The sequence below is a fragment of the Protopterus annectens genome, chromosome 16.part0 (assembly GCF_019279795.1).
Source record: "Protopterus annectens isolate FY-2018-M chromosome 16.part0, PAN1.0, whole genome shotgun sequence".
Lineage (NCBI taxonomy): Eukaryota > Metazoa > Chordata > Ceratodontiformes > Protopteridae > Protopterus > Protopterus annectens.
In genome coordinates, this window is record NC_056750.1 from 812,028,612 (window position 1) to 812,054,290 (window position 25,679).

Consider the following 25,679-nt stretch of genomic DNA (forward strand, 5'->3'; position numbering starts at 1 on the left):
TTTCGTAAGCCATCTAGAAGGGGTAGAGATCCAAGGAGGAGCAGGTATTGAAACCCCTGAGGAAGCTTTTAGTGCCATCAAGGTAGAAAATGAGCCCTGAGAACTCTTCCTACCATAGGATCCTTAGGATGGGCTGAAATATGCTGGTTTGTCTTTTCTTGGAAGGGACATCAGCCCTAACAAAGTTTCTGTGGGTTAAAGGATTCTGCCATGGCACCTTGGGCTAACTGTTTAAGCTGCTGTTTTTCAAGGTAAATGGCCAGGAAAGACAAATGGCTCATGAGCGTCTTGGGCACAAATGCCTTAGATACAAGAAGTGTGGTCTTGGGAAGCACCAAAACAAAGGCACAGTTTGTGACTATACTTAAGGGGAATCTGCCTCCCACACTGATATTTTCCCTTTTCAGATGACATGAACCTTAAGTAGGAAAAACAAAATACAAGACCAAGAAAAGTATATTTAAAAAAAAAAAAAAAAAAAAATTTGGCGGGTCACTTATCTGGTGGCTAAATATTGAGAACAGCAACAAGGCGTTCAGCACAACTAGCAGTAAGTGTTTGAACTGTCAGCAAAGAAGTTCTGGGTACTTGTGGCTGTAAGTTCATTGTAGGGAGCATAAATGTGACGTACAGCACATCATTAGGCTTTTGTGTACTGGCTAAATGTCTCTGACTGCTCTGGGTGGGAGATTGCTTCTGTTTCTATAACAGTTGCAGTATCCAAAGGATATCATCAAATGCAGCAGGCACTTTGCTGTTGTCTCTTATCAGGGTAAAAACCCGATTTTTCTGCCTTTATCAAATACGCTCAGCCCGATTTAGGTTTCCTCTCCTAAAGCCCTTCCTGACAGATTTCCCTTGGCTTGATACTTGCCCATCCAGACTGCCTCACCTGGACAACTACAACCTGAAGTTAGCTGTTCGATTTCTCTAATTCCAGTGATTGCATGGGATACATCTCTAAGGTTCACGGACATGTACTAGGCTAACTACTACCTACCAAGGCCTTTTTTTAAGCCAAGCCATGCATTCCCAATCTGACAAGCTCTGGTACCCTTGATTAGTGTAAGCAGGGGGTCTGGGACACTAATCATTTCCAGGCTGCCTGTGTCCATTAGAGACTTTGGTGCCAAACCAGGGATGAGTTTCCTGTTCCCAATCCAGGTGGCCAAATTGCGCTTGAATTGGGTTAGGGAGGAAATCTGTTTCACATGGGTGGAGAGCCTGTTCTAGAGAAGGTGTAGTTTGGTATATATGCCTGTGTCTCAAGCGGGTCCTGTTAATATCACAGGCAAGGTTTTAAATCTTTAGAATGGGTAAGTCTGGGGCTGTTTGTTGTGCGGATATGCCAGAGGTTTGTCAGGGTGGGGTCTGACAGTATCTTGTATACCAGGCATGGATCTGTCTTAAACTGCCTGTAGGAGATGCTACAGGGACAGGGCTTTGAGGTGGTCTGCATAGAACATGTCACTTATGCCCTGTATCCTTTATTAAGGAACCTCCTGTATGAATCTGTTGGTGGATGTGCCTGGTTAGGTACATAAAAGGAGGCATTGTACACAGTGATAGATCTGATGAATGTCAAATACAGTGGAGCAATGACATCCTTGGACCTAGATGCCATATCGTTTTTATAAGTTGCACAGCATAGAATTATTTCCTCACTACTGTGGACACGAGATGATCAAAGGTTAATTACGGTCTTGTGTGTTTTCCCAAGTCCTAGACTACTGGGTCAATTTTAAAAGGGTTTGTTGTCAATATGATAGTTAACCAGGGGTGGATGATTTTGTGAAAGATACCATTATGCATTTCTTGGCATTTAGTTTTAGTCCATGGCTCTTGACACCAGTTTCTGTCAGAGCCATTTTGTGTTGTGGCTTGTTTACATTTTCTGTGTACAGTTTGACTTTTTTCCTTGCATAGTGTGAATGGGTCAGGATTAGTGATATTTTTTAGTTGCATTTTACAATATTGAGGGGATGAGTAGTGTGTGTCCCCTTCAGTAGATCGAACGTTTACAAGTTCGAACTTGTAAAAGTTCGATCAGACTGAAGATCTCCGTAAAGTGCGGAAAGGGAAGATTTCCCATTTCTGCAATGTAGTGCGATCTCAGAGTTAGTATATTTAAGTAAGGGGGGTGTGGGGGTTGCAGGAGGACGTAGCCTCCCTGCTATAGATGTTTTGTTTTTACTTCAGTGTTTGAACTTTTAAGAGTTCGAACATATGGTCTCAGCCATATGTGGTTCGAACTTGTAAAAGTTCGATCTACTGTAGATACGTGTGTGTGTGTCTGTGTGTGTCTGTGTGTGTGTGTGTGTGTGTGTGTGTCTGTGTGTGTGTCTGTGTGTGTGTCTGTGTGTGTGTCTGTGTGTGTGTCTGTGTGTGTGTGTCTGTGTGTGTGTGTGTCTGTGTGTGTGTGTCTGTGTGTGTGTGTCTGTGTGTGTGTGTCTGTGTGTGTGTGTGTGTGTGTGTGTGTCTGTGTGTGTGTGTCTGTGTGTGTGTGTCTGTGTGTGTGTGTGTCTGTGTGTGTGTGTCTGTGTGTGTGTGTCTGTGTGTGTGTGTGTGTGTGTGTGTGTGTGTGTGTGTGTGTGTCTGTGTGTGTGTGTGTCTGTGTGTGTGTCTGTGTGTGTGTCTGTGTGTGTGTCTGTGTGTGTGTGTGTGTGTGTGTGTGTGTGTGTCTGTGTGTGTGTGTCTGTGTGTGTGTGTGTGTCTGTCTGTGTGTGTGTGTCTGTGTGTGTGTGTCTGTGTGTGTGTGTCTGTGTGTGTGTGTGTCTGTGTGTGTGTGTGTCTGTGTGTGTCTGTGTGTGTGTGTGTCTGTGTGTGTGTGTGTCTGTGTGTGTGTGTGTCTGTGTGTGTGTGTGTCTGTGTGTGTGTGTGTCTGTGTGTGTGTGTGTCTGTGTGTGTGTGTGTCTGTGTGTGTGTGTGTGTGTGTGTGTGTCTGTGTGTGTGTGTGTCTGTGTGTGTGTGTGTCTCTGTGTGTGTGTGTCTCTGTGTGTGTGTGTCTCTGTGTGTGTATGTATATATATATATATATATATATTACTATTTTGTATATATATAACAGTCTGTCACCTGGTAGACAATTTGATGAATGGGTGCTATTTTTGGTAGTTCTTTTTGAAAATACTTGGTGTGTGATTTGGATTAAAGTTTAAGGTTGCAGAAACGTGTTCATTTACAGTATGTAGTTATAATGGCTCCTTTTCTTTTATAGGAGCTAATTGTTCTAGAAATACCTAAAGATGCAGGCAGAGTCTCTTCTACACAGTGGCTACTTTCATCCAGTGCTTCGCTCTTGGCAAACCAGTGCCACAGTCTTCGACAGCAGCAATCTCATTTACCCAATTTTTGTAACGTATGTAATGATTGGCTTTTATTTATATTTTTAAAATTTGAAGCATTTAGTGAATGTTTTTCATTCATTTACTGTGCAACATTGGCAGTCTTGAAGCTTTTTGCTCCAGGGTTTATTCTTTTTCAGTTTTGTTAAGGGATTTACAAAGCTCCCATTATCTGTGTATTTAACCTAGAGTTAAACCCAGTCTTGCTGCACCTACAACTTTCATTCATTGTTTTTGGCTTTAAGTGCAACATATTTGTCATACCTGTTGCCACATTTCAGAAAGGGGTAGGGTGGCTACATCTATGAGTTCTGTGACCTTAAAAGAAAAAAAAAAACAGTTATGCATATCCTTAAGCTACAGAGTCAGTAAAGTAGTGCACTTAAAAAGATTACTGCAGCTACAATTAAAACCATTTTGTATATAATACTCAACTCTTATCAAATGCGTACCCTATGGCATCTGTGCATAATTACCCAAAATAATATTCAGCTTTGAGTTATAATATGCTGGAAATCGAGACATTATAGGTTTTAATTTTAGCTGCAGTAATCTTAAGTGCGCTGCATATTGTTTTAAATTATTTCTTTGCAAATGTTGCATGTTTTTACTAGTAGGTTTGACAATGTAGCTGTTTATGCTGGCACTCTGAGGAAATTTTACTAATTTGAATATGTAATCCAATTAGTTTAGTATATGTATAAAAAGGCTTCTTGACTTGTGGGTAATTGTTCTGATGAAGTCCAGTTACCAGAGAACAAAAGCGCTTAACCTCCTATTTTGTTTTAACTAATTAGTTTTGAACAGTACTCTACTCTGAAGTCTCTTCCCACCCGTGTGACTGCTCTTGGTTTCTGGATTGTTTTTTTTTTTCTCACCACTGCAGAGACTTGAAAGTTGAGGAGAGCTGCTGTTTACCTGTATGCACAGATCTCTTACCACAGATTGGGTACTTAAGGTGGTGGTGGTCTTTGTAGGGAAGCCACCCTTGCTGAAGGGGATGATGCAGTTTTTTTTTATCATTTATCTGGAGCCCAGTGACTCTGGCACCAGTCGTTGGCTTGAGTAAGACCTTCCTGAAGGGTGACAGTGTCACCTAGGAGATTCAGTGATCGCACCCAGCTTGTAGTCCTCGGCAAATTTGTTAGCCACACTCCTTTTGTTTTGCCTGTACTTTGAAAAGTAAATTCCAAACAGTAGGGGCCCCAGCACTGATCCCTGTGGTACTCCACTGTATACTGGTCTGTTAGTGGTGCAGTAACTGGAACATAGGATATAATACGCAAACAAATCCCACATCAAAGTTCGTTTAATGCATTAAACTTGAACGTTCTTGATGGATTTGTTTGCTTATTGTCTTGTTGGTAGGCCACTTAACAACCCACCTTAATATATACTGGTTTACGTTCAGTTGGGCAAGTTTATCAATGCCTGAGTGGGGAATGGTGTTTAAGGCCTTTGCCAGGTTTAAATAGCCAGTATGCACAGTTTTGCTTTCATCCAGGGCTTTGGTGACTGTCTCAAAGTTCAGTAAGCCTGATCTCCCTTTGACGAAACCAAACTGGGATGGGTCTAGTGTTGTTGAGGTCCATGATGATTCTCTCTCCATGGCCTCGTATATGAGGCTGGTGAGACTTATTGGTCTGTAATTCCTAGGGTTAGCAGAGGAGTCCCCTTTTGTGGAGGGGTGTGACAATGGCATTTTTCCAGTCTGCTGGTACATACCCAGTACTTGGACTGTGGTTAAAGAGGGTACTCAGAGGGTGCCGCTAGCTCCTGCTTTCTGCAGTTTAGGATGCAGAGAGAGAGATTGTGTGGTCTCCTTGAGGTGGTGTTTGCCTTGGAAAGGGCATTAAGGAACTGTTAGATCTCTGGAAGAGGACGTGGGAACAATGTCTTGTGGTATATTAGGTTAAGTGAGAACCCTCCACCACCCATCTGCCAGCAGGTTAACTATCACCAGGTTTGGTGTATGTTGTCATTTACAAGTTCATTGCAGATCAGGGATTTTACTTTTAAGATTGCAGATGTAGCCAAAAAATGCCTTATGGCTACCCTTGGTAGGGAGGCCAGTTTAGATTCGTAGTCTGCTTTGGATTTTTTTCACTAGGTGTTGTATTTGTTTGTTTACCCTAGTACGGGAACCTTTTGAGTTAGGGGACCATCATCTGCTTTTGGACAGCAGTTTTTCTCCTGTTGTATAGCCTGTTCATTATGGTGGATGTCCACCAAACAGGCTTGTTCTTGCGTGAGGAGCTTCGGGTACAGCTGAGTCAGTGCAACAGTGGAGGTGTTTATGTAAGGAGTTGGTATAAACCATGGCATGGGTATCCTTGCCATCAGTAGGGGCTATGAAACTAATAATAATCTCATAAGAGATTTTAGTTTGCTTTGGAGAAAATTTTTAGTTTAGTTACAGAACCCAGCCACTGGGAATGCACAAGCCAGTGCATTTCTCTGTGCATGTCCCAAGCCCAGGTAAATGGGAGGGTTGCGTCAGGTAGAGCATTCGGCATAAAATCTCTGCCAAATGACTTGTGTGGACATTTCATATTTCCATACCGGATCGGTCGAGGCCCAGGTTAACTACTGCCACCAGTACTGTTGGCCAACAGGGTGCTGGTGGAAATTGGGCTACTGTTCGAAGAAGAGGAGGGGGGAAGGCATGCCCAAAGGCGGGAAGAGAGGAGGAAGGTTAGGAGTGTAATAGTGAGGGTAGGAACTTTGAATGTTGGCGGTATGACTGGTATAGGGGGAGAGCTAGCTGATATGATGGAGAGAAGGAAGGTTGATTATATTGTGCGTGCAAGAGACCAGATGGAAGGGAAGTAAGGCCAGGTGTATAGGAGGCGGGTTCAAATTGTTCTATCATGGTGTGTTCTCCTTGAGGTGGTGTTTGCCTTGGAAAGGGCATTAAGGAACTGTTGATCTCTGGAAGAGGACGTGGGAACGATGTCTTGTGGTATATTAGGTATATTAGGTTAAGTGAGAACCCTCCACCACCCATCTGCCAGCAGGTGGTGTTTGCCTTGGAAAGGGCATTAAGGAGAAATGGGGTAGGGGTTATCCTAAAGGAACAGTATGCCAAGAGTGTTTTGGAGGAGAGTGTCTGATAGTGATGTTTATGAAGCTTGAAATTGATAAGTGTAATGATGAATGTTGGTGCATATGCTCCACAAGTTGGGTGTGCGATGGATGAGAGAGAAATTTTAGAGTCAGTTGGATGAAGTGGTGGTGAGTGTACCCAAGGGAGAGACCAGTGATTGGAGCAGACTTCAATGGGCATGTGGAAGTGAACAGAGGGGATGAAGAAGTGATGGGTAGGTATGGTGTTAAGGAGAGGAATGCAGAAGGTCAGATTGTTGTGGATTTTGCGAAAAGGATGGAAATGCCTGGGGTGAATATGTATTTTTAAGAGGGAGGAGCATAGGGTGAGTGGAGGAAGATGCACACAGAATGATTATATCCTATGTAGGAGGGCCAGTCTGAAGGAGATTGGAGACTGTAAAGTGCTGACAGGGGAAAGTGTAGTTAAGCAACTTTACAGGGGAAAGTGTAGTTAAGCAGCATAGATGTAGGATGACGTTTGTGATCAAGTGATCAAGAAGAGGAGTGTGAAAGCAGTGCCAAGGATTAAATGGTGTAAGTTTAAAAAAAAGGGTGATTGTGAGGTGGAGTTAAGACAGGCACTGGCAGGCAGTGAAGATTTACCGAATAGCTGGGTAACTACAGCAGAGCTAGTAAGGGAGACTGCTAGAAAGGTGCTTGGTGTGACATCTGGACAGAGGAAGGAGGATAAGGAGACCTTGTGGTGGAATGAGCAAGAGGAGTGGGATTGTCCAAGAGATGAAAGACATGAGTATAAGGAGATGAGGCCCATGGCAAAGAGGTGGCGAAAGCTAAGGCATATGGAGAGTTGTATGAGAGATTGAGCACTGAAGAGGGAGAACAGGATCTGTACCGATTTGGCTAGACAGAGGGACAGAGCTGGGAAAGATGTGCAGCAGGTAAGGGTGATGAAGGATAGTGAGGGAAAATGTACTCACAAGTGAGGAGTGTGTTGAGTAGATGGAAAGAGTACTTTGAGGGGCTGATAAATGAAGAGAATGAGAGAGTACTTTGAGGGGCTGATAAATGAAGAGAATGAGAGAGAGCAAGAGAAGCTTGGATGATGTGGGGACAGAGAATCGGGAAGTGAAACACATTAGCAAGGAGGAAGTAAGGACAGCTATGAAGAGGACGAAGAATGGAAAGGCTGTTGGCCCAGATGACCTACCAGTGGAAGCATGGAGGTGCTTAGGAGAAATGGCAGTGGAATTTTTAACCAGATTGTTTAATGAAATTTTGGAAAGTCAGATTGAGGAGTGGAGAAAGTGTTTTTGGTACATATCTTTAAGAATAAGGGTGATGTGCAGAGCTGCAGTAACCACAGAGGGATAAAATTGATCAGTCACAGCTTGAAGTTATGGGAAAGAGTAGTGGAAGCTAGGTTATGAAGGGAGGTGATTATTAGTGATCAGCAGTATGGTTTCATGCCAGGAAAGAGCACTACAAATGCAGTGTTTGCTCTGAGAGTGTTGGAGAAATACAGAGAAGGTAAGGAGTTGCATTGTGTCTTTGTGGACTTGGAAAGCATATGACAGGGTGCCTAGAGAGGCGTTGTGGTATTGTATGAGGAATACAGAGAAGGTAAGGAGTTGCATTGTGTCTTTGTGGACTTGGAAAGCATATGACAGGGTGCCTAGAGAGGCGTTGTGGTATTGTATGAGGAAGTCTGGAATGGCAGAGAAGTATGTAAGAGTCGTACAGGATATGTACGAGGGTAGTGTGACATTGGTGAAGACTGTGGTGGGAATGACAGGTAAGTTTAAGGTGGAGATGGGATTACATCAAGGATCAGCTCTGAGCCCTTTCTTATTTGCAGTGGTGATGGGACAGGTTGACAGATGCGATCAGACAGCAAGCCCCGTGGACTATGATGTTTGCAGATGACATTGTGATCTGTAGTGAGAGTAGGGACCAGGTTGAGGAGACCATGGAGAGGTGGAGATATGCTTTAGAGAGGAGAGGAATGAAGGTCAGCAGGGCTAAAACAATGTGTAAATGAGAGGGAGGGTAGAGGAATGGTGAGGATGCAGGGAGTAGAGGTGGTAAAGGTGGATGAGTTAAGTACTTGGGATCAACAGTTCAGAGTAATGGTGAGTGTGGAAGAGAGGTGGCGAAGAGAGTACAGGCAGGGTGGAGAAGTGTCAGGAGTGACTTGTGACAGATGGGTACCAGTAAGAGTGAAAGGGAAGGTCTACAAGAGGGTAGTGAGACCAGTTATGTTACATGGGTTGGAGATGGTGGCATTGACAAAGGCAGGAGTCAGAGCTGGATGTGGCAGAGTTAAAGAAAAATTTGCACTGGGTGTGACTAGGATGGACAGGATTAGTAATCGGTATATTAGAGGGTCAGCTCAGGTTGGACAGTTTGGAGACAAAGCAAGAGAGGTGAGATTGCGTTTGTTTGGACATGTGCTGAGGAGGGATGCTGGGTATATTGGGGGGAAAAGATGCTAAGGATGGAGCTGCCAGGTGAGAGGAAGGCCTAAGATGAGGTTTATGAATGTGGTGAGAGGACATGCAGGTAGTTGGTGTGAAAGAGCAAGATGCAGAGGACAGGAAGAAATGGATGATCCACTCTGGCGACCCCTAATGGAAACAGCCGAAAGAAGATGAGTTACAGCTGGGGGAGGGTCACACTCTACTTCTAGTGTGACTGGCGGAGGGTCACACTCTACTTCTAGTGTGACTGGCATGTGGTCAGGTTTCACTAGAGATGACACTTGAGGTGGTGCAGTGAACACTCATTCGTTAGTACCGGATCCAGAATGTTTGAACCCTTAGGAGTATCCACTAACTGGTCCAGGGCATTGGAGTTTACAAAGTTCAAGAATCTCTGGGTGAGTGCATTGGTACAGGTGTAGTTAGCCCATTCTATTGATGGGTAATTGAAGTTTCCCAAAATCGGGGTGTTTTGGTATATTGAGTGACTCCAGGAGGTCCTGCTAGGCATTGTGTCCTGATTCCTGGAGGGTGTCCTATAACTGGTGATAATCCTGAAGAGGAATTTTACCTACAGAGAGTTGTACATGGAGAAGTTTGAGGGACTCATTTAGACGTACCAATTTGGAGGAATATTTGTCTCTAATAAAAATAAATACTACTACTCTGGCTTTCCTGCTCTTATCTGATGGTCTGGGTGAGTGGAAGGCATTGCAACCTGTATAGCTGGGGTGCACCCTTCAGCGTTTAACCAGGTTCCTGTGACAGCACAGATGTCTGTATCCTCCAAGGTGAGGGCAGCTTCCGAGTGTAGTTTAGAGTTAAGACTCTTGGCGTATAGCATTTTGACCCTAATGTTGGTTTTTGAGGAAAAATGTGTTGGAAATTTTGTACTTGTGGCATTGCTTAAAAAAAGGCACTGGGGACAGGCAAGGGCCTTTGCCAGAAGCCAAAATCCTAGGGTTGAGAGGTGAAGACTGTCTCTGGAAAAGCTTTGAGATTTGAACCATATTATCCCAGGCTGACTAGAACTATTTCCCTGTAGAATGACGCCAGAAATTAAGCAAATTGTTTCATCTTTTTTGTTTTTGTGACATCATCCTGGGTGAGGGTAGTGTGCTGCTTAATGGTAGGGACATACCTGTCTGGGATACACAATCTGAGAGGTCATTTGTGTCTCCATGTAGTCCAGAGAGGCATGTCTCAAGTTATTAACACCAACATGCAGGGCCGGTGCTAGCATTTTGGGGGGCCCCCAGCAAGGTTGAAGTTGGGGGCCCTACTCAAGAGAACATCAAGCGTGACCACATTGCCATTGCACCTCCTTCCCTGTCAGGCTCATCCAGCACCATTTAACCACTAGTGTCGCTACATTCAGATAATTAAGAATTGATGTGCCTAGACACAGACTGGCATTTAATACCAAGGTTACATTATGATAAACTTTTGTGCTGCACGTACAGTAGCTACTCACAGGTACACACATTGACTGGCACTTAATACCAATGTTGCATTAAGACAACCCCCTGTACCACAGCAAGATAGCGACTCACAGGTGCACATGGCAAGGTAGCAACTTGCAGGCGTACACAGATTGGCATTGAGTACCAGTGTGACATTATGAAACCCCTGTACCACAGCAAGGTTGCCACTCAGCTGCACACACACCAAATGGGATTTAGTGCCTATGTTATAGACAAATCCATGTGCAACAGCAAGGTAGCCACTCACAGATGCAGACACTGACTGCATACTCAACTGCCCAGATTTTCAAAGAATGTCTAGATGTGACTCTGTTTCGTGTGTTCCTCAATTTAGAGTTTTCTGGATTTTTTGTGGCAAATCATTGACTGAATTCATTAAATGACAGGCATTTCAGTTTAACTTTATATACCCTTCAGAACATGCATGGTAAGACCTTTTATTCTAACATTTTCAGTTTATAAGAGCAATATTTAAAATTTGCCCAGATCTTTGGGGCTTGAACCCTATTATCTGTGGCTTTGTCCAGATTTTGTGCCATGAGATGGAGAGCTACAGTTGGTATTTAGTAGCAATGTTACATTATGAAAAGCCTCTGTACCACATAAAGGTAGCCAGTCCCACAGAGGTGCAGACTCCCACACTGACACAGAGACTCCCGCACACTAAGACTGCACTACCACAAAACAGAACAGACACCACTCTCAAACACAAGACTTACAGAACAGTCGCACTGCAGATGTACACAACACAGTTATGGGACACACAAAATACTACAGGCAACATACAAGGGAAAGCCATGGGGATTATGGAGCCTGAGGCAGACTCGAACCCAAAAGAAAGCCATGGGGATTCCGGAGCCTGAGGCAGACTCCAACCCATGCACAAGAGAGTAATTGAGATTAGTAAGTGACACAGGCAGACTCGAACCCAGAGAGAAAAAGGTGAAGACCAAAGTGTCATTCATCTTCCATATGCATTTACCTCTTCGGCCTCTGGCTGCTGCCACTTGTCTGTTCTTCCTGCGCTTCTGTCCTAGCCCCCGATGAGTCCTGCTGCTCCCAACTGTCCTATCATCCTGACGAGTCCTGCTGCTCCCGGCGAGTCCAGCCGCTCCTACCTGCCTTTGCCTAACATCCTGGTAGTTCCATCCTCATGGTCCTACCTGTTGGAGGTACGCTAACAAAAAGTGAATACACGGCATACAAGCCACACTAAGGTACTACCTGACAGCATTATAAAAGTTTACTGGAAAGGAAATATGAGCACATACCTAACCTACAGTTTTACTGGGATCTTAAGAATTTTCTTCGGACAAAGTCTTCAATGAGGCTGCCATGTGATGCACTTTGTCCCACTTCATGCTCAAATGAGAGCACAACTAAGCCGTTTCTCCTGACTCCTTGACGAACGCAGGTATGTTTGAGTTTCAGCTTAGAAAAGCTGCATTCTGCAGTAGCCACTGTAACGGGTGCAGTAAAGTGTGCAGTGAAACATTGTGTTTGTGTGGAGACAGAGAGACTCTAACAGTCAGTGGTGAGTCATTATCAATCATTTTGAGAGAGGCTCTTAAGTTTGTGTACAAGATCAGTCATCAATATCACAGTGGCCACTTATTCTGTCAGTCAGTTCTTTCAGAGCCTTGCAGTGTGTCTTCTGCAACATCACTCAAGGCTTTAATAGTTGATAAAAATCGAAAGGCCTTATCAAACTCAGAAAGCTGCTGCAACCTGTCAGTAAACTATTGGATTGTTGTGTCCAGCAGCACATTGAAGAACTCTACATGTAATTTTACTGTTGGATCATGTACAGTTTCATCTTCTCTTTCATAGTCAAAGAACTGTTTTACTTTCCTCAGTCTCTCTTCTTGAAATGTGGTGCCAACATCCAGTTCTTCCGCTATCTTGGAGGCTTTGCCTATGGCATGTTGAAATCCCATTTCTCTGCAATTCTTTAGCAGGTCCATAGTGGATGCCAGCACTTGACACATGTCGAAATATCAACAGATGGACTCTGCAGAACTTTGCTTGCACGATTTACCTCCGTCAGCACATCATACCAAACCACTAAACATACGATGAACTGGTATGACATAAGTTCTGAGCACAGTCCTCTTGCTTGTTGATATGTTGCAGCTTGTTGATGTTGAACAGAGTTATGTAAAATGTTCTGCAGACATCCAAAGAACGATACTGCCTGTACTGATGAAATGTGCTCCATCACTAACTGTAAGATTTAAATTATGGCAGGCACACAGCACATAAAAAGCCCTTGAATTCATCTTTTATCCGGGCCTGCAGTCAGCGCGTTTCCCCTTCATGTTGCTGCCATTGTCTTATCCTTGTCCTCTACAGTCAATGTCCAGTTGATGATTTTGAAGAGTCTGAAGTGCTGCTGTCAGTCCTGCCCCAGTTGTCATTCACAGGCACAAATCCCAGAAATTGTTCAACTGTGGCTGCAGTCTGTGAAATATCCACATACCTAACTACTGCAGTCATTTTGCTCTTGATTGCTGATATCTGGCGTGCAATCAAGAATCATCGAAAAGTACCTGGAATATTTCACCTTCCCTACAATGATCCTTAAAATAGCATTTGCAATCAGCTGGATAACTTCATTCTGTATGTCCTTCCCAAAATAGTGATCCATTACCTCTTTATTCAGAGTACGACTCAAATGTTCAGCCATGACTGAGTCGAACTGCAACAAAAGTTGCACTTGACCTAAGAAGTTGCCATTGCCATAGGTGTCCAGGGCATCAGTTGTACCACAGAATGCCATGTTCCATTCTGCCAAGTACTGGACAACAGCAATAATGTGTTCTAACACACCACACCAGTGAGTTCTCCTTTTCAACCACTGCTTGTCTCTTATCCATAGTCTGCCTACTCTTTATTCTATTGTCCAGTTCCTTCCACTTCATCATGCATGCCGTATGCTCTGGCGCTCTGTCATGGCTGTGTAAAGCTTTGGACATCTCTCTCCGTGCTTTATAATGCCCTGACCTGAGAAGATGGTAAGAATGTCCAAACAATTTGTATGCAAAGCAAAACGGTGCATCCGTTGAGACCGAATGTCAGCCAAGTGTGTTTTGCTCTCGCTCCATTAGGCAGCACATGGAAATAGTTCTCATATGTAAATCTTCTTTTCTGCTCATAGACTGGGAACACCACTTGCACAGGTCCATGCTGAATGGCAGCTACCCTAAACTCATCCCTAAAGTCTGGCCAGCTCCCTAGATCCACCAAAGATGTACCTGACGCTCCCTGCAAGTCATAGGCCACATCTGTCTCTACGGAAGTATGAGCTCCTTCTGCATCAAAGTCTGGTGATCCAGGCAACACCTCAGGTGAGTTTGCATTTGCTGCTGTGCTTTCACCCATGGTAATGGCTGTAGGTCCACAGGAGGTAGCCTGTGGTGTGGCCGCAAGAGTGGTCACTTTCTAGTGAAAGGATGCTGGCCTCAGTGGTCAGACTGTAATGCAGAACCATTGTGTTCTGAAGGCAGACTTTCCTGAATCTCCGATGAGTCACAGAAAAATTTCATAATGGAACCCTCTATGCATTCTCATTTCTCTGCTGCTGAAGCTTTCTTTTTGCTGCTCCTGACAAATATATGTATGCCTCCTCTCTAACTGGGAATGGAAGTAGAGCAGAATTACTACACATGCAGAGTCCTTTTGTCATACTGTTATTAAAAATGCCTAATTACCTGCATTGACATCGGTCACTGTTGCACTGCAGGCAGACTGAAGAATGACTAACCGGTAGGCACAAACGAGTAATGAGGCCCAGGTTACAGTTTCATGTTAAATATCTAACACTAGCGGTGAACTTCAGCTTTTTCTACACAGTTCTTCCCTGTCCTCCCCCTAAACATGTGAAGAGGCCACAAATGATGCAAAAGATTGATATTACAAGCTCTCGGACTAAAGTCTGAAAGAACTAATGACCAGGAGAGGCACAAGTTTGAAGGGGAACACACCAAACGGAGGCAAGATGGATGTTACAGTACAATGCAGACTACACATGCCCACTACCTCTCAATCTTAGCAAACTTGAACAAATCAAAATCATTGGTTGAACAAAGGCGTGAAGTCATGGATTTGCTAGAAAACCTCATGCGAGGGATGTAGAAGTGGCACACAGATTGGGAGACGGACATTCCCACAACCCCTCTTAGCACAGGATCAGTGTACAAAAGCATAACTCCAGGGAATGTGTACCATGCATTATGTGGAGGGTATGAAACAAAGTCCATTTCTGTTAGTAGCCTCAGCCCTCCGCATTGTGCTATGCAATCACTTTGAGAGAACAGGCTAAAAACCAAAAACATCTGGACACAATTCTCACAGGCCCAATCAACCTAAACTGTCAACTTAATTCAGACAGCCAAAAAACTTTGATAGCAGAGCAGTGTTTGCAGTAGTATGCATTAAAGACATCCGTACATTCTGTGGAATTCTTACCCCCCCATCTCTGCACAATTTTGTATGAAGTGAAAACAAAATTACCAATGTGCTTATACAGTCTGTGGCTACCCCCCCCCCCCCCCCCCCAATTTCAAAAAAAAAATTCCAGGCAAACAATGGACACTGCAACATTCTCACAGGCCCTAGCCACACTCCAAAACTTTCAACACGAAGTATGGACAACGAAAAAAGTTAAGCCATTGCATCAGTAGTACGTTGTTGGTAAACACAATAGTAGCATAACAGGGTTTGCATTAGTATACATTCAAACATCTACACCTTCTGCAACATTCTTACAGCTGCTAACTACCCTCCTGACATTAGGCATGGTAAACTATGTACAAGTCCTCTCAACCTCCAAAGAGCATAATTCAAACAGCCAATAATAACTGTAGAACAAGGTGCAACATTAGGGATAATTAAACAGAAATATAAACCTAGACAGCCGAACAGTGTTTTACATTAGCATGTATAAGATATCAAGCCCCATCAACCTCCAAATAGCATAATTCAAACAGCCAAAAAACTGCAGAACAAGCTGTAACACCAGGGATATTTAAACAGTACTATAAACCTAGATAGCAGAACAGTGTTTGCACTAGCATGCATTAAGATATCAGTACATTCTGTGGAATCCCCCCCCCCCCCGATGCACAATAATCCTGGATAAAGTGAAAACCAAAAACATAGGCGTAGCATTAACAATGTTCTTATACAGTACGTGACCCCCATTTAAAAAAAGCTCCAGGCAAACATTGAACACTGCAACCTTCTCACAGGCCCTAACCACACTTCCAAACTTTCAACACATCAACTACAGACAACGAAAAAGTTGCAGTCATTGCATCAGTGAGTAGAACATTGCAGTTATATACAATAGTAGTGTAACAGAGCTTGCATTAGTATACATTCAAAACATCTATGCCTTCAGCAGCAACATTCTCACAGCTGCAAACAACTCCCCCAACATTAGGCATTTTAAGCAATGTACAGGCCCCACCAACCTCCTAACCTCTCAGCATAATTCAGACACCCAAAAAACTGCAGAACAAGCTGGAACCTCTGGGATATTTCAACTGCACTATAAACCTAGACTGCAGAACAGTGCTAATGCATTAAGATAGCAGTACATTGTGCAGAATCCCCCCCCCCCCCCCGTCGATGCACAATAATCCTGGATAAAGTGAAAATCAAAAACATAGGCGTAGCATTTAACACTGTGCTTATACACAGTGTGTGGCCCCACATTAACAAACTTCAGGCAAACACTGAACACTGCAACATTCTCACAGCCACTAACTACTCTCCAACATTAGGCTTTTTAAACAATGTACAGGCCCCAGCATCCTCCAAGTTACATAATTCAAACCGCCAAAAATAACTACAGAACAAGCTGTAACAATAGGGATATTTAAACAGTACTATAACCCTCAACAGCAGTACAGTGTTTGCATTAGCATGCATTAAGATATCAGTACATTCTGCAGAACCCCCCCCCCCCAGCTGATGCACAATAATCCTGGATAAAGTGAAAAACAAAAACATAGGCGTAGCATTAACAATGTCCTTGTACAGTACATGACCCCCATTAAAAAGGCTCCAGTCAAACATTGAACACTGCAACATTGTCACAGGCCCTAACCACACTCCCAAACTTTCAACACATTAACTACGGACAACGAAAAAGTTGCAGAGTTGCAGTCATTGCATCAGTGAGTAGAACATTGCAGTTATATGCAATAGTAGTGCAACAGGGCTTGCATTAGCATACATTCAAAACATCTATGCCTTCAGCAGCAACATTCTCACAGCTGCAAACTACCCTCCCAACATTAGGCATTTTAAGCAACGTACATGCCCCATCAACTAACCTCTCAGTGCAATTCAAACAGCCAAAAAAAAAAACAAAAAAAACAAAACAAAAAAAAAAAAAAAACTCTCAACCTACTGCAAATTTAGTTGACAATCTACCAACAGTTTCAAAAAATAGCAGCTGAAGCCAGTTCTTATCCTGAATACTTAAAATATACATTACTGAGTAGTGCACATCCCAGCCATCTGGAAAATATACATTATAGCCTTGCACAAAGGTGGAAACTTGAGAACTTAAATTATAGGCCAAGAGCAATTCTTCCCCCACTACCTAAACTCCTAGAGGAATGCATTCATTCTCGACCAATAATTTACGTGCCAAATCCCAACACGGCTTCAGGCCTCATGCAGCAACTGCCCTCCTCAGTTATACCAACACCATCCGTTTACAAATGATGGTATCTGGCTTTCTCAATTTAAGGCCTTTGTCAAAGTCTCTCAAACTACTCTCGCCAACATTAATCAGATCCCCCTAGCCCTCCTCTGGCTCCAAAGCTACCCAACAGGTCATAAACCGCCATAATGTTTCCAGTATCAACCCCCCCCTCTACTTCGCTCACATTAGCAGTCACACAAGCTATATCCTTGATCCACTTCAATTTAGTGGATTATCTACCTCAATACCACCACATCCCTAGCACTCACAATCCAATATGCTGACATCGATACACTTGTGTTACATCTGCCATGCAACAGGTCATGTCCCAACCCAGGCTGAAATAAGATCATCTTCACCACTTACCCATACACCTAAGACTATTGACTTAGGTGGGCGGTCTTGTGAAATGCTGCTATCCCTGCTCTAGCCAACTACAATATCCTTCCCTGTCCCATTATTTATCTCCCCCCTCCTTTTCGTCACCCCTATCCCATTCTCTTTACTGTTTACATAGACAGCATAGATGCTGCCAAAACAAAATCCATTCTCTTTACTGTTTACATAGACAGCATAGATGCTGCCAAAACAAAATCCTCTTGCTCCAAATAACTAACTTATACACTCTCCTAACCAATGGGCGATCAAAAGGGAATGTGAAGTGTAATAAACATTTTAATTATGTTGTCCCTCGTATAAACAGTTGAACCAAATTATTTTACATATTTCTAGCACATGTACTAAGAAGCATTTCTCTCTGGGCCTCCACTGAAAATGGGTTCTATCCCAGCCTATCCAGAAAACAAATTTAAAATAAGTAAAACTGTTATAACCACAGCCCCTCACCCCCCATCCTCTTACCACCAGCGCACGAGCATAAAACAAAACTGGTACAACCACAACCTGACCCCCACCCTCTTAGCACAAAAACTGTACATAAAACCAAAATAAAATTAATACAACCACAGCCCCAAAATAAAATTGGTACCACTACAGCCCCCCCCCCCCCAAACCTTGGTGCACTAACTCTACACAAAACCTAAATAAAACCAATGCAATCACAGCCCACATTTCCCCAAACCTCTTTGCACAAGAAATATGCACAAAAAACAATCACCCACCCCCACAAAAAAGTTAAAACTAAACCCAAAAACTTACCTTTTATGCTTTCTACAGAAGGCTGCTTCCAATACTCTGCTCCCTCTTCGACTGAAAGCTCACCTGCTCTGCTTGCCTTCCTTAGACCACTCAGTCCCTTTGAAGTTGCCCTTAAAAGGACAGTTTCAGACCTTTTGAGAAGTTGCCTTTAGAAGGACAGTTTAAAAAGAGTAGAATCCAAAGTCCATGACCGCTGCAAAGGCTTGATCCACCATTGATTGCTCTTGATGTAGTCAGTCCTTGTGCTGGTCCAAACCCCGCTCGATCGCTGCAGTCTGCTGCTGCTAAGGAACACTCCTGTGTTTAAAAACGAGAAGTGATCCTTATTAGCTGCAGGTGCCTAAAGGAAGTTTGTGCAGGAAGTGATTTGCAAGGACCAATCAGGTCCTTGCTTCATCACTTCCTACTTTAAAAAAGAAAAAAACAAGTACTTGGTTCACAGGCTGCTGCAGCCAATCGGATACCTTGTTTCATCGAGCGGAGTGCAGCTTGCCAGCGAATCAGGGGAAAAAAAACGGAAACAGTTTGAATTTTCGCGGTGAGGGCAGGGTCCGGGAAGCTAGACTATGTGGACGTCCACGAGGAGCCGAGGCAAAGAGTAATGCCGGTAGGAGCAACCAGTGGCTGCTGAATGGGGGCCCTCATTTGCGGGCAAGTAATCGGGGGCTCGCCGTGGGTGCCCAACGCCAGCTATGCCAACATGTACTATGACAGTCCTAACAGTATTGAGTGTATGTGTGATTGGATCCTGCACCTGACGGGCAGCCAAACATGACCTTATCCAACCTGGTGAGTAACAGTGTGTCTTATAGTTGCCTTTGACTAGTACATTTTAAGTTGCTCCTTAATGCCATACCTGGTGATACGTTGGGATTTGTGTTTTTATGTGTACTGTGTTTATCTACACATGAGGTATATGTGCTTCTGTTTGAGAGTTCTCTGTGTGCTTTGGGTAGGTTTTTAGAGAGGACCCCCCCCCCCTCACATATGTGGGGTTGTGTGTTGGTTGCATGGTAGGTGAGCGTGGTGGTATGTGATGACATCCTCTTTGGGGTCAGGTATACTTACTGATGAGTGAGGGAGGATTAATTCTGTTTTTTATGTAGCTACACCTCTTGCATATTGAGTTTGAGTATTGTAAAGTGGCTTTTCATTTCGGTGTACATGAAGCAGTTGCTACATTGCCTCAGGTTCTCAACCCCTATCCACCAATGTGAGGTGGTCTGCTTTCACAGCTTTATCCCTGCTGCAGAGACTATGCAAACTTGAAAGGAAAAGTAGGAAAAAGTCAAATCATCTGTTTACTGTGAGCTGCCTGCCTTTGTAAATGGCAATAAATTCCTTTTGTGACATTCCATCTGACTGCGCATTTAAGTGTCTAATAGAATGTGACAAACTTAGTTTCCTGTTTTGAAAATACTTTTAAAAAAAGGCTAATTTAAAAGATGGTCTCAAATATCAGCTGACTTTGCTGTAAAAGACATGCTTATGCTTTTTTCAGACATAGTTAAAGCAGAAACTGCAGGACTGCATTATTTTCAACTGCCCATATTTTTAGAATGTCCAGATTTTTGCCCTGTTGCTCAAAATTTGTGGTTTTCTGGCAAGTCAGAGGTTTGGATTTTCCAAGGACTTTTGAGTTTGACTTGGCATGCATTGTGTGAATCATACACACAAACTTGTGAAGTTGCAAGAAGATGGATTTAACAGCCATATTTAAAATTTGTTCCCATTTTTGGTCCTTTTCTCCTCCCCTTATTTTAGACTTTGTCCAGATTTCTTCTGTCAAGAGGTAGAGAGGTATGGGACTCTTGGTAATTATTAGCAAGAGACTGCAACAGCAAATGCTGTTCAGAGCACACAGTTTGGCTTTGTCAAGGAGAGGTAATGTCTGCTAAATTTGGTCGATTTTCTTTGAGACTCTCACCAAAGCCATGGATGAGGGGAAGACTCTGCACACTGCCTACCCTGACCTGGCCAAAGCCTTTGACACTATTCCCCACTTGGGCATAATAGATAAACTCTCTCAACTAGGTATCCATCTATATCTTACCAGATGGGTAGCAAACTGGCTCCCTGATAGAGCCCACATAGTCAAAATAAGGGAAGCCACCTCAAGCAATAGACCCATAAGTGGCGTACCCCAGGGTTCTGTCTTGGGGCCTCTGTTATTGGGGATATACTTTTCTGAGGTGCAGGCCAAAACCAGTGGGATATGGCTGACCAGGTTTGAAGATGACTGCAAGCTGGGTGCTGTCATCAATTCCCCTAATAATGTGGACGTCCTCTAAGAGGGTCTCACTCTGACAAATGACTCGTGCCAGAAACATGGCCTCAAGCTGAATACCAAAAAATGCATCATTATCCCCTTTGGGGGGAGAGTGACATCCCCACAAATTATCATATTGAGTGCTTAGGATGTTAATCGGTCGTGAGGGATTTGGGAACCCAGGTTGATGACAACCTAACTTGACCACCATGTTGCTTCGTGGTATGGAAAGCCTTTTAAATGGCCCACCTGATGAGTAAGGGTGTCTCATCCAGGAACAAGGTCATAACATCCCTGTATTCTTCCCTTGTAAGGTCCATTATTGAATACAAAGCACCTTTTGGCATGCACCTCGCAAAGCACGTACAGCAGCTGGAGAGACCACAGAGGTTCCTCACCAAGTGAGTCCAGGGCCTGAAACATCTACCATACACAGGCTAAAAGCCCTGTCCCGTTACTCAGTTTCATAGACTCCTCAGAGGTGACTTCTGTCTGGCATACAAGGTGATTATGGACCCCACCTTGATGGGACTGCTACATATCTGCAGGTCAGGCTGCACTCGAGTAATCTGCATGCATGGCTTCAACCTGGTCTGTGACATCGGCAGGACTTGTTGACTGGACAGATGTGTACCAGAGACTCCATCTATGAAAGACTTCCTCTCCACATCAAGCAGAGGACCTCTTCCCTTTTATAAGCGCAACCTGGATAACTGGATGGGGAAACAGAAAATGTACCCCTGGGATTCCACTTACGTCCTTGCTGGACATGGGCATTGGGTGCTGATTTGTCTGAACATGGGCTGAACTCTTGGCTAGGCTTATAAGGGCAACAAAGCCAATAGCCTAGTAACCTCCTATGAGCACTATCCACTCATGAAATTACAATAGGAGGCAAAAATCTTATTCACATTTTGTCCCTTTTGTGTGTGCATTTTTTGTGTAAGATAGTTAAAAATAAGGGATGCTAGATTAGTACTGTCAAAGATCAAGATAATGATGCTTCAAGTTAGTGGGATGGCAGTACAGTCTTGCATTGGTGGTTTTGCATGATCCTACAGACAACTGTGTTCTTTTTGTCTTTGGTGGTTGTGATATCCCCCATTGGGCCAGTAATCAAGGAGTCTGAATTTTTACCCTGGACACCAGTGAGGGACATTCACTTGGTGGATACACACAGTATTTCAGATGCAGCTGTCTGCACCAACCACAATTTTCCTTAAGGGTACACAGGAAATGCACTCAGCCTGGGTTTCCCCATGTGTCTGTCTCTCAGGCCCCAATAAGACATATACACACAGACACACAGGCTGGCACTGATTTACTAGCTATGGTCCTCTGTCCAGACTGTAAGGTAGATACTGCCACCAGGACACACTAAAGCTAGCTATTGTAAGACTCTTACAAGGGTACCCAATTTATATGGAGTAAAATTTAATATTCATACAAATGGTAGTGTTTGACCAGTGCAGTAAGGCTTTCGGGGGTGGCTACAGTGTCACCAAATACAAGTACTCTCAAAGGTTAAAATAGTCTCTAAAAGACCAGCTACAATGAAAAGTTTAAATATTTAAAAAGAGCATGAAAATACTGAATATTTAGTTAATGAATATTTAGTTACAGTAAACACAAGTTTCAGTCACAGGAAATATTAAAAATAACACATGAATAGATTCGCACAGATACAGAAAAGCAGTACTTAACTAATGTTACTGTGTTTTCCTAACTGATCTAAAAAGTGTGTTCCCTGGTTACTTAATAAAGCAAGGCAAGATGAAGTGGGCGAGTGATCCTTATGTCAGGTTTCAAAAACAGACTGCCCTGAGACTTCTCTCTCATCTAGTATTCATTTCATCATTTCAGTGTTGGATTACAGAATGACATCACATGTCTGGTAGTCTGACTTTTGGTTTCCTTACTACCCTCTTTACTGAAAACTGAACCAGAATGTCGCACGTGTTACCATACATAGAGCTATGCTAACATGTGATCTGATGCAAGTCTTTCTTACTGTTTGGACCTCTGTTCCGCTGTCTGAATCCATATGGCCGTTTCCCAGCTTGAGCAAGCCAAAAACTCTCTGCTAAGAAGCTACCCACAATGCCCTTCTCCTAGATGCTCCAGATCTCGTTTGCCGTGTTCCTAGTCAGACGTGCTAGCAATCTCTTCTCTTAAAATTTAATTTTTAGTCAAGTTAGCCATTTCTTATTGTAGCCTGTTTCCTACCCTTTTCCTTGGTAATGTTATTTTTTTACTTTTATTGGTACTGTCCCTCTCCTTTCTACTAGTGGTATTTTGTAAAATAACATCATTGGTATTTTCTCCCTTATTTTTTTTATAGGATAGCCTTGTTGCCTTACTATGTCAGACAAAGCTAAGTTGGGTTTTAAACGGTGACAAGTGTGGATGTAAGATGCGGTGTTCCTGCAGGCCTTCCTTGCCCAACCATCTACTTCCTGGCTGACCCCACCGGCAGATGACCTTGTTAAACTCTGTGCAGTGTGCCTGGAAGGCCCCGGACAGCGTAGAACCTGTCCCTCAGAGGCCAGACAAATTTTTATATACACCTGAAGACCAGCCCCACAGGTCCTAGTAGTTAGTTGATTCAATGGTCGTGGCAGCAGTCACCAAGAGGGAACTGGCAGAAGATAGTTTCACCGTCCATCCTCCAAACAGTCCCGTACCATGGACAGACTAGGGAAACTGACCCAAGTTCAGCGACCGAACGGCAAATGTTGCTGAAGCAATATGGCGCACTTTACTCCTTCTCCAAAGAGACCTAATTTCTGCAATGTCTTCCTCTTTGGTGGGGTACTGTCTGAAGTGCACGATACTGTCTCCTCGCAGCTAGCTACCCTTGAATCTATCTCGAACCCCTCAAAGCGTTTCGATATCTCACTCCACAGAGGGGGCAGCTCGAGCTGCCACATGAGGCATTGTCTTGAGACAATGCTTGGATGCGGTTGTGTGACTTCGCAGATCCCTTTAAATCTTCCTTTGTCAATGCACTTGTCGACGAATCTGCACTTTTTTGACACAAAGTACGTGACACACTTAGACGTAGCGAGAAAGATGGAAAGACATTGTCTGCTGTGGGCATACGCCTTTCCAACCCCAGAGGTGCTACTCCAGGAACAAGAAGGGAGGAAAAATGTAGTTCAGGAAATCCCAAGGACCTTTTCGTGACACTCGTGATGAACAGTACCCCCGGGATAGAGGGGGCAATTCGTATACAAGATGTCCCTTTCGGGGTAGGGGGGATCCGTGTAACCAGGGCACTAGATTCTTCCGCAGACCCTACCAGCACTCTTGAGCAGTGGCCCGATTTGCTGTCTGAGGTAGTTTTTCTCTGCATCTGCCAGCCTGACATCTTACTACCGATGTTTGGGTGCAGAGAATAATATCCAGAGGCTACCAAATACCTTTCGACTCAACTCCCATATCTGTCAAATGAATCCCCGATGTACCACCCAATCAGAGGGGAATTAGCAACCTTAGAGATAGAAAAGCTGCTAAGGAAAGGAGTCCTCCAACCAGTCCCACCAGACCAGACAGGATCAGAGTTTTACTCCTCCTTTTTTTAGTGCCAGTAATGACGGGACTGGAGACCAATCCTGAATCTCAGCCTGTTGAACAAAATTTATCAAACCTCAAAAATTCCGGATGGTCACGATACAGTCCATTATTCCCTTCCTAGAGAGGGATAACTGGATGTGCTCTATAGACCTCCAGGACGTGCACTACCACACAAAGACGGATTACTGCTCCCGGAGCTTTCTCCAGCTGGGAGCCAGTCACTACCAGTTCAGGGCACTGCCATTCGGTCTCTAAACAGCCCCCCTGTGTGTTCAAATGTATGGCAGTTGTGGTAGCCCATCTTTGACTACAAGGATTCCCGGTGTTTCCCTATGTAGATGACTGGCTCCTTACTTCTCTGACCAGGAATCTCCTAGTCCGCAGCCTCTTAGACTCAAGATTTTGCTCTCCGCTTGGGGATTACAATCAACAAAAACAAATCTCGGATGTCTCCAACGAAGACACTAGAATTTATTGGAGCAGTCTTCTTGACAACATCCTGTCAAGCCCCCCCCCCCCTTCACAGGCTTTTGAAAATAAGACACCAAATTAAAGACCTTCCTCACGTGTGTGTACCAGCATGTCTTGTAGTGCAACTCTTGGGCTGCATGGCAACAGCCATTACTTTGGTACCACTGGCGAGACTGCACATGAGAATCCTGCAGTGGCTCCTTTCCACACAATGGTAGTTAACCCACCCACTCAACCACATGATATGCCTTACAAACCGTTGCAAGGAGGAAATGCTATGGTTTATAGAGCCACAAAAAAAATCTTTGTCTACAGTTTTGTCTTCCCCAACTCATGGTGATGACGGATGCTAAACTATTAGGGTGGAGGGGACATTTTCAGGGAAAGACTGTCCAAGGCACCTGGACACCCCCCCCCCCCCCTTGAGGCCAACTTGCACATAAATGTCATGGAACTGAGGGCAGTTCTTAGCATTGCAAGCATTCCACGCATCCCTGCCTTCGGGGACCATTGCAATTCAGTCAGACATGTCAGTTGTCTGCTATATTAACCAGCAAGGCAGAACCAGATCTTACCCCCGGTGTCAGGAAGCCATGAGGATTTGGCACTGGGCAATAGCTTCCAATCGTTTTCGTATAGCAACGCACATTCCTGGGAGTTCTAAACTTATTGTGGACGATCTGAGCAGGAACATCCTGATGCCTCACGAATGGTCCCTCAATCCTGCAATAGCAGCTCAGATCTTCCAACACTGGGGCAAGCCTTGCTCTCCCCCTGAATTACAAATGGAGCTATTTTGCCTTGACCCCCCCCCCTCAGGGGGGACCACTGAGGGATGCTGTAACACACGATTGGCCCCCGGGTCTTCTGTATGCCTTTCCCCAATTTCCCCTCATTCCAGAATTTCTCGAGGAAAGCTGAGGTTGAAAAGCAAAGTGATCCTCATTGCTCCCTACTGGCCACATCAAGTCTGGTTTCCGTTTCTATGGCCTCATTTGATTCACAGCCTGTGAATCCTGGATCATTCCCAGGACCTGTTATCCCATCCTCAAGGATTGTGCAGGTTCAGGTGAATCTATCTCAAGCTCACAGCCTGGTTCCTCCACTTCCAAT

The 25,679-nt window shown here is 44.0% G+C and overlaps 1 protein-coding gene across 1 annotated transcript in view; it reads left to right on the top strand.

The window, feature by feature from the left end:
• Positions 1-3,242: 3,242 nt before the first annotated feature.
• The window catches only part of ALAD (aminolevulinate dehydratase), an 870,814-nt gene continuing 848,377 nt past the window's right edge, over positions 3,243-25,679 (top strand). The window contains 1 exon segment of the mRNA XM_044058183.1: positions 3,243-3,358. Within this exon segment, the coding sequence (XP_043914118.1) occupies positions 3,246-3,358 (113 nt within the window). The 5' untranslated portion in view covers positions 3,243-3,245.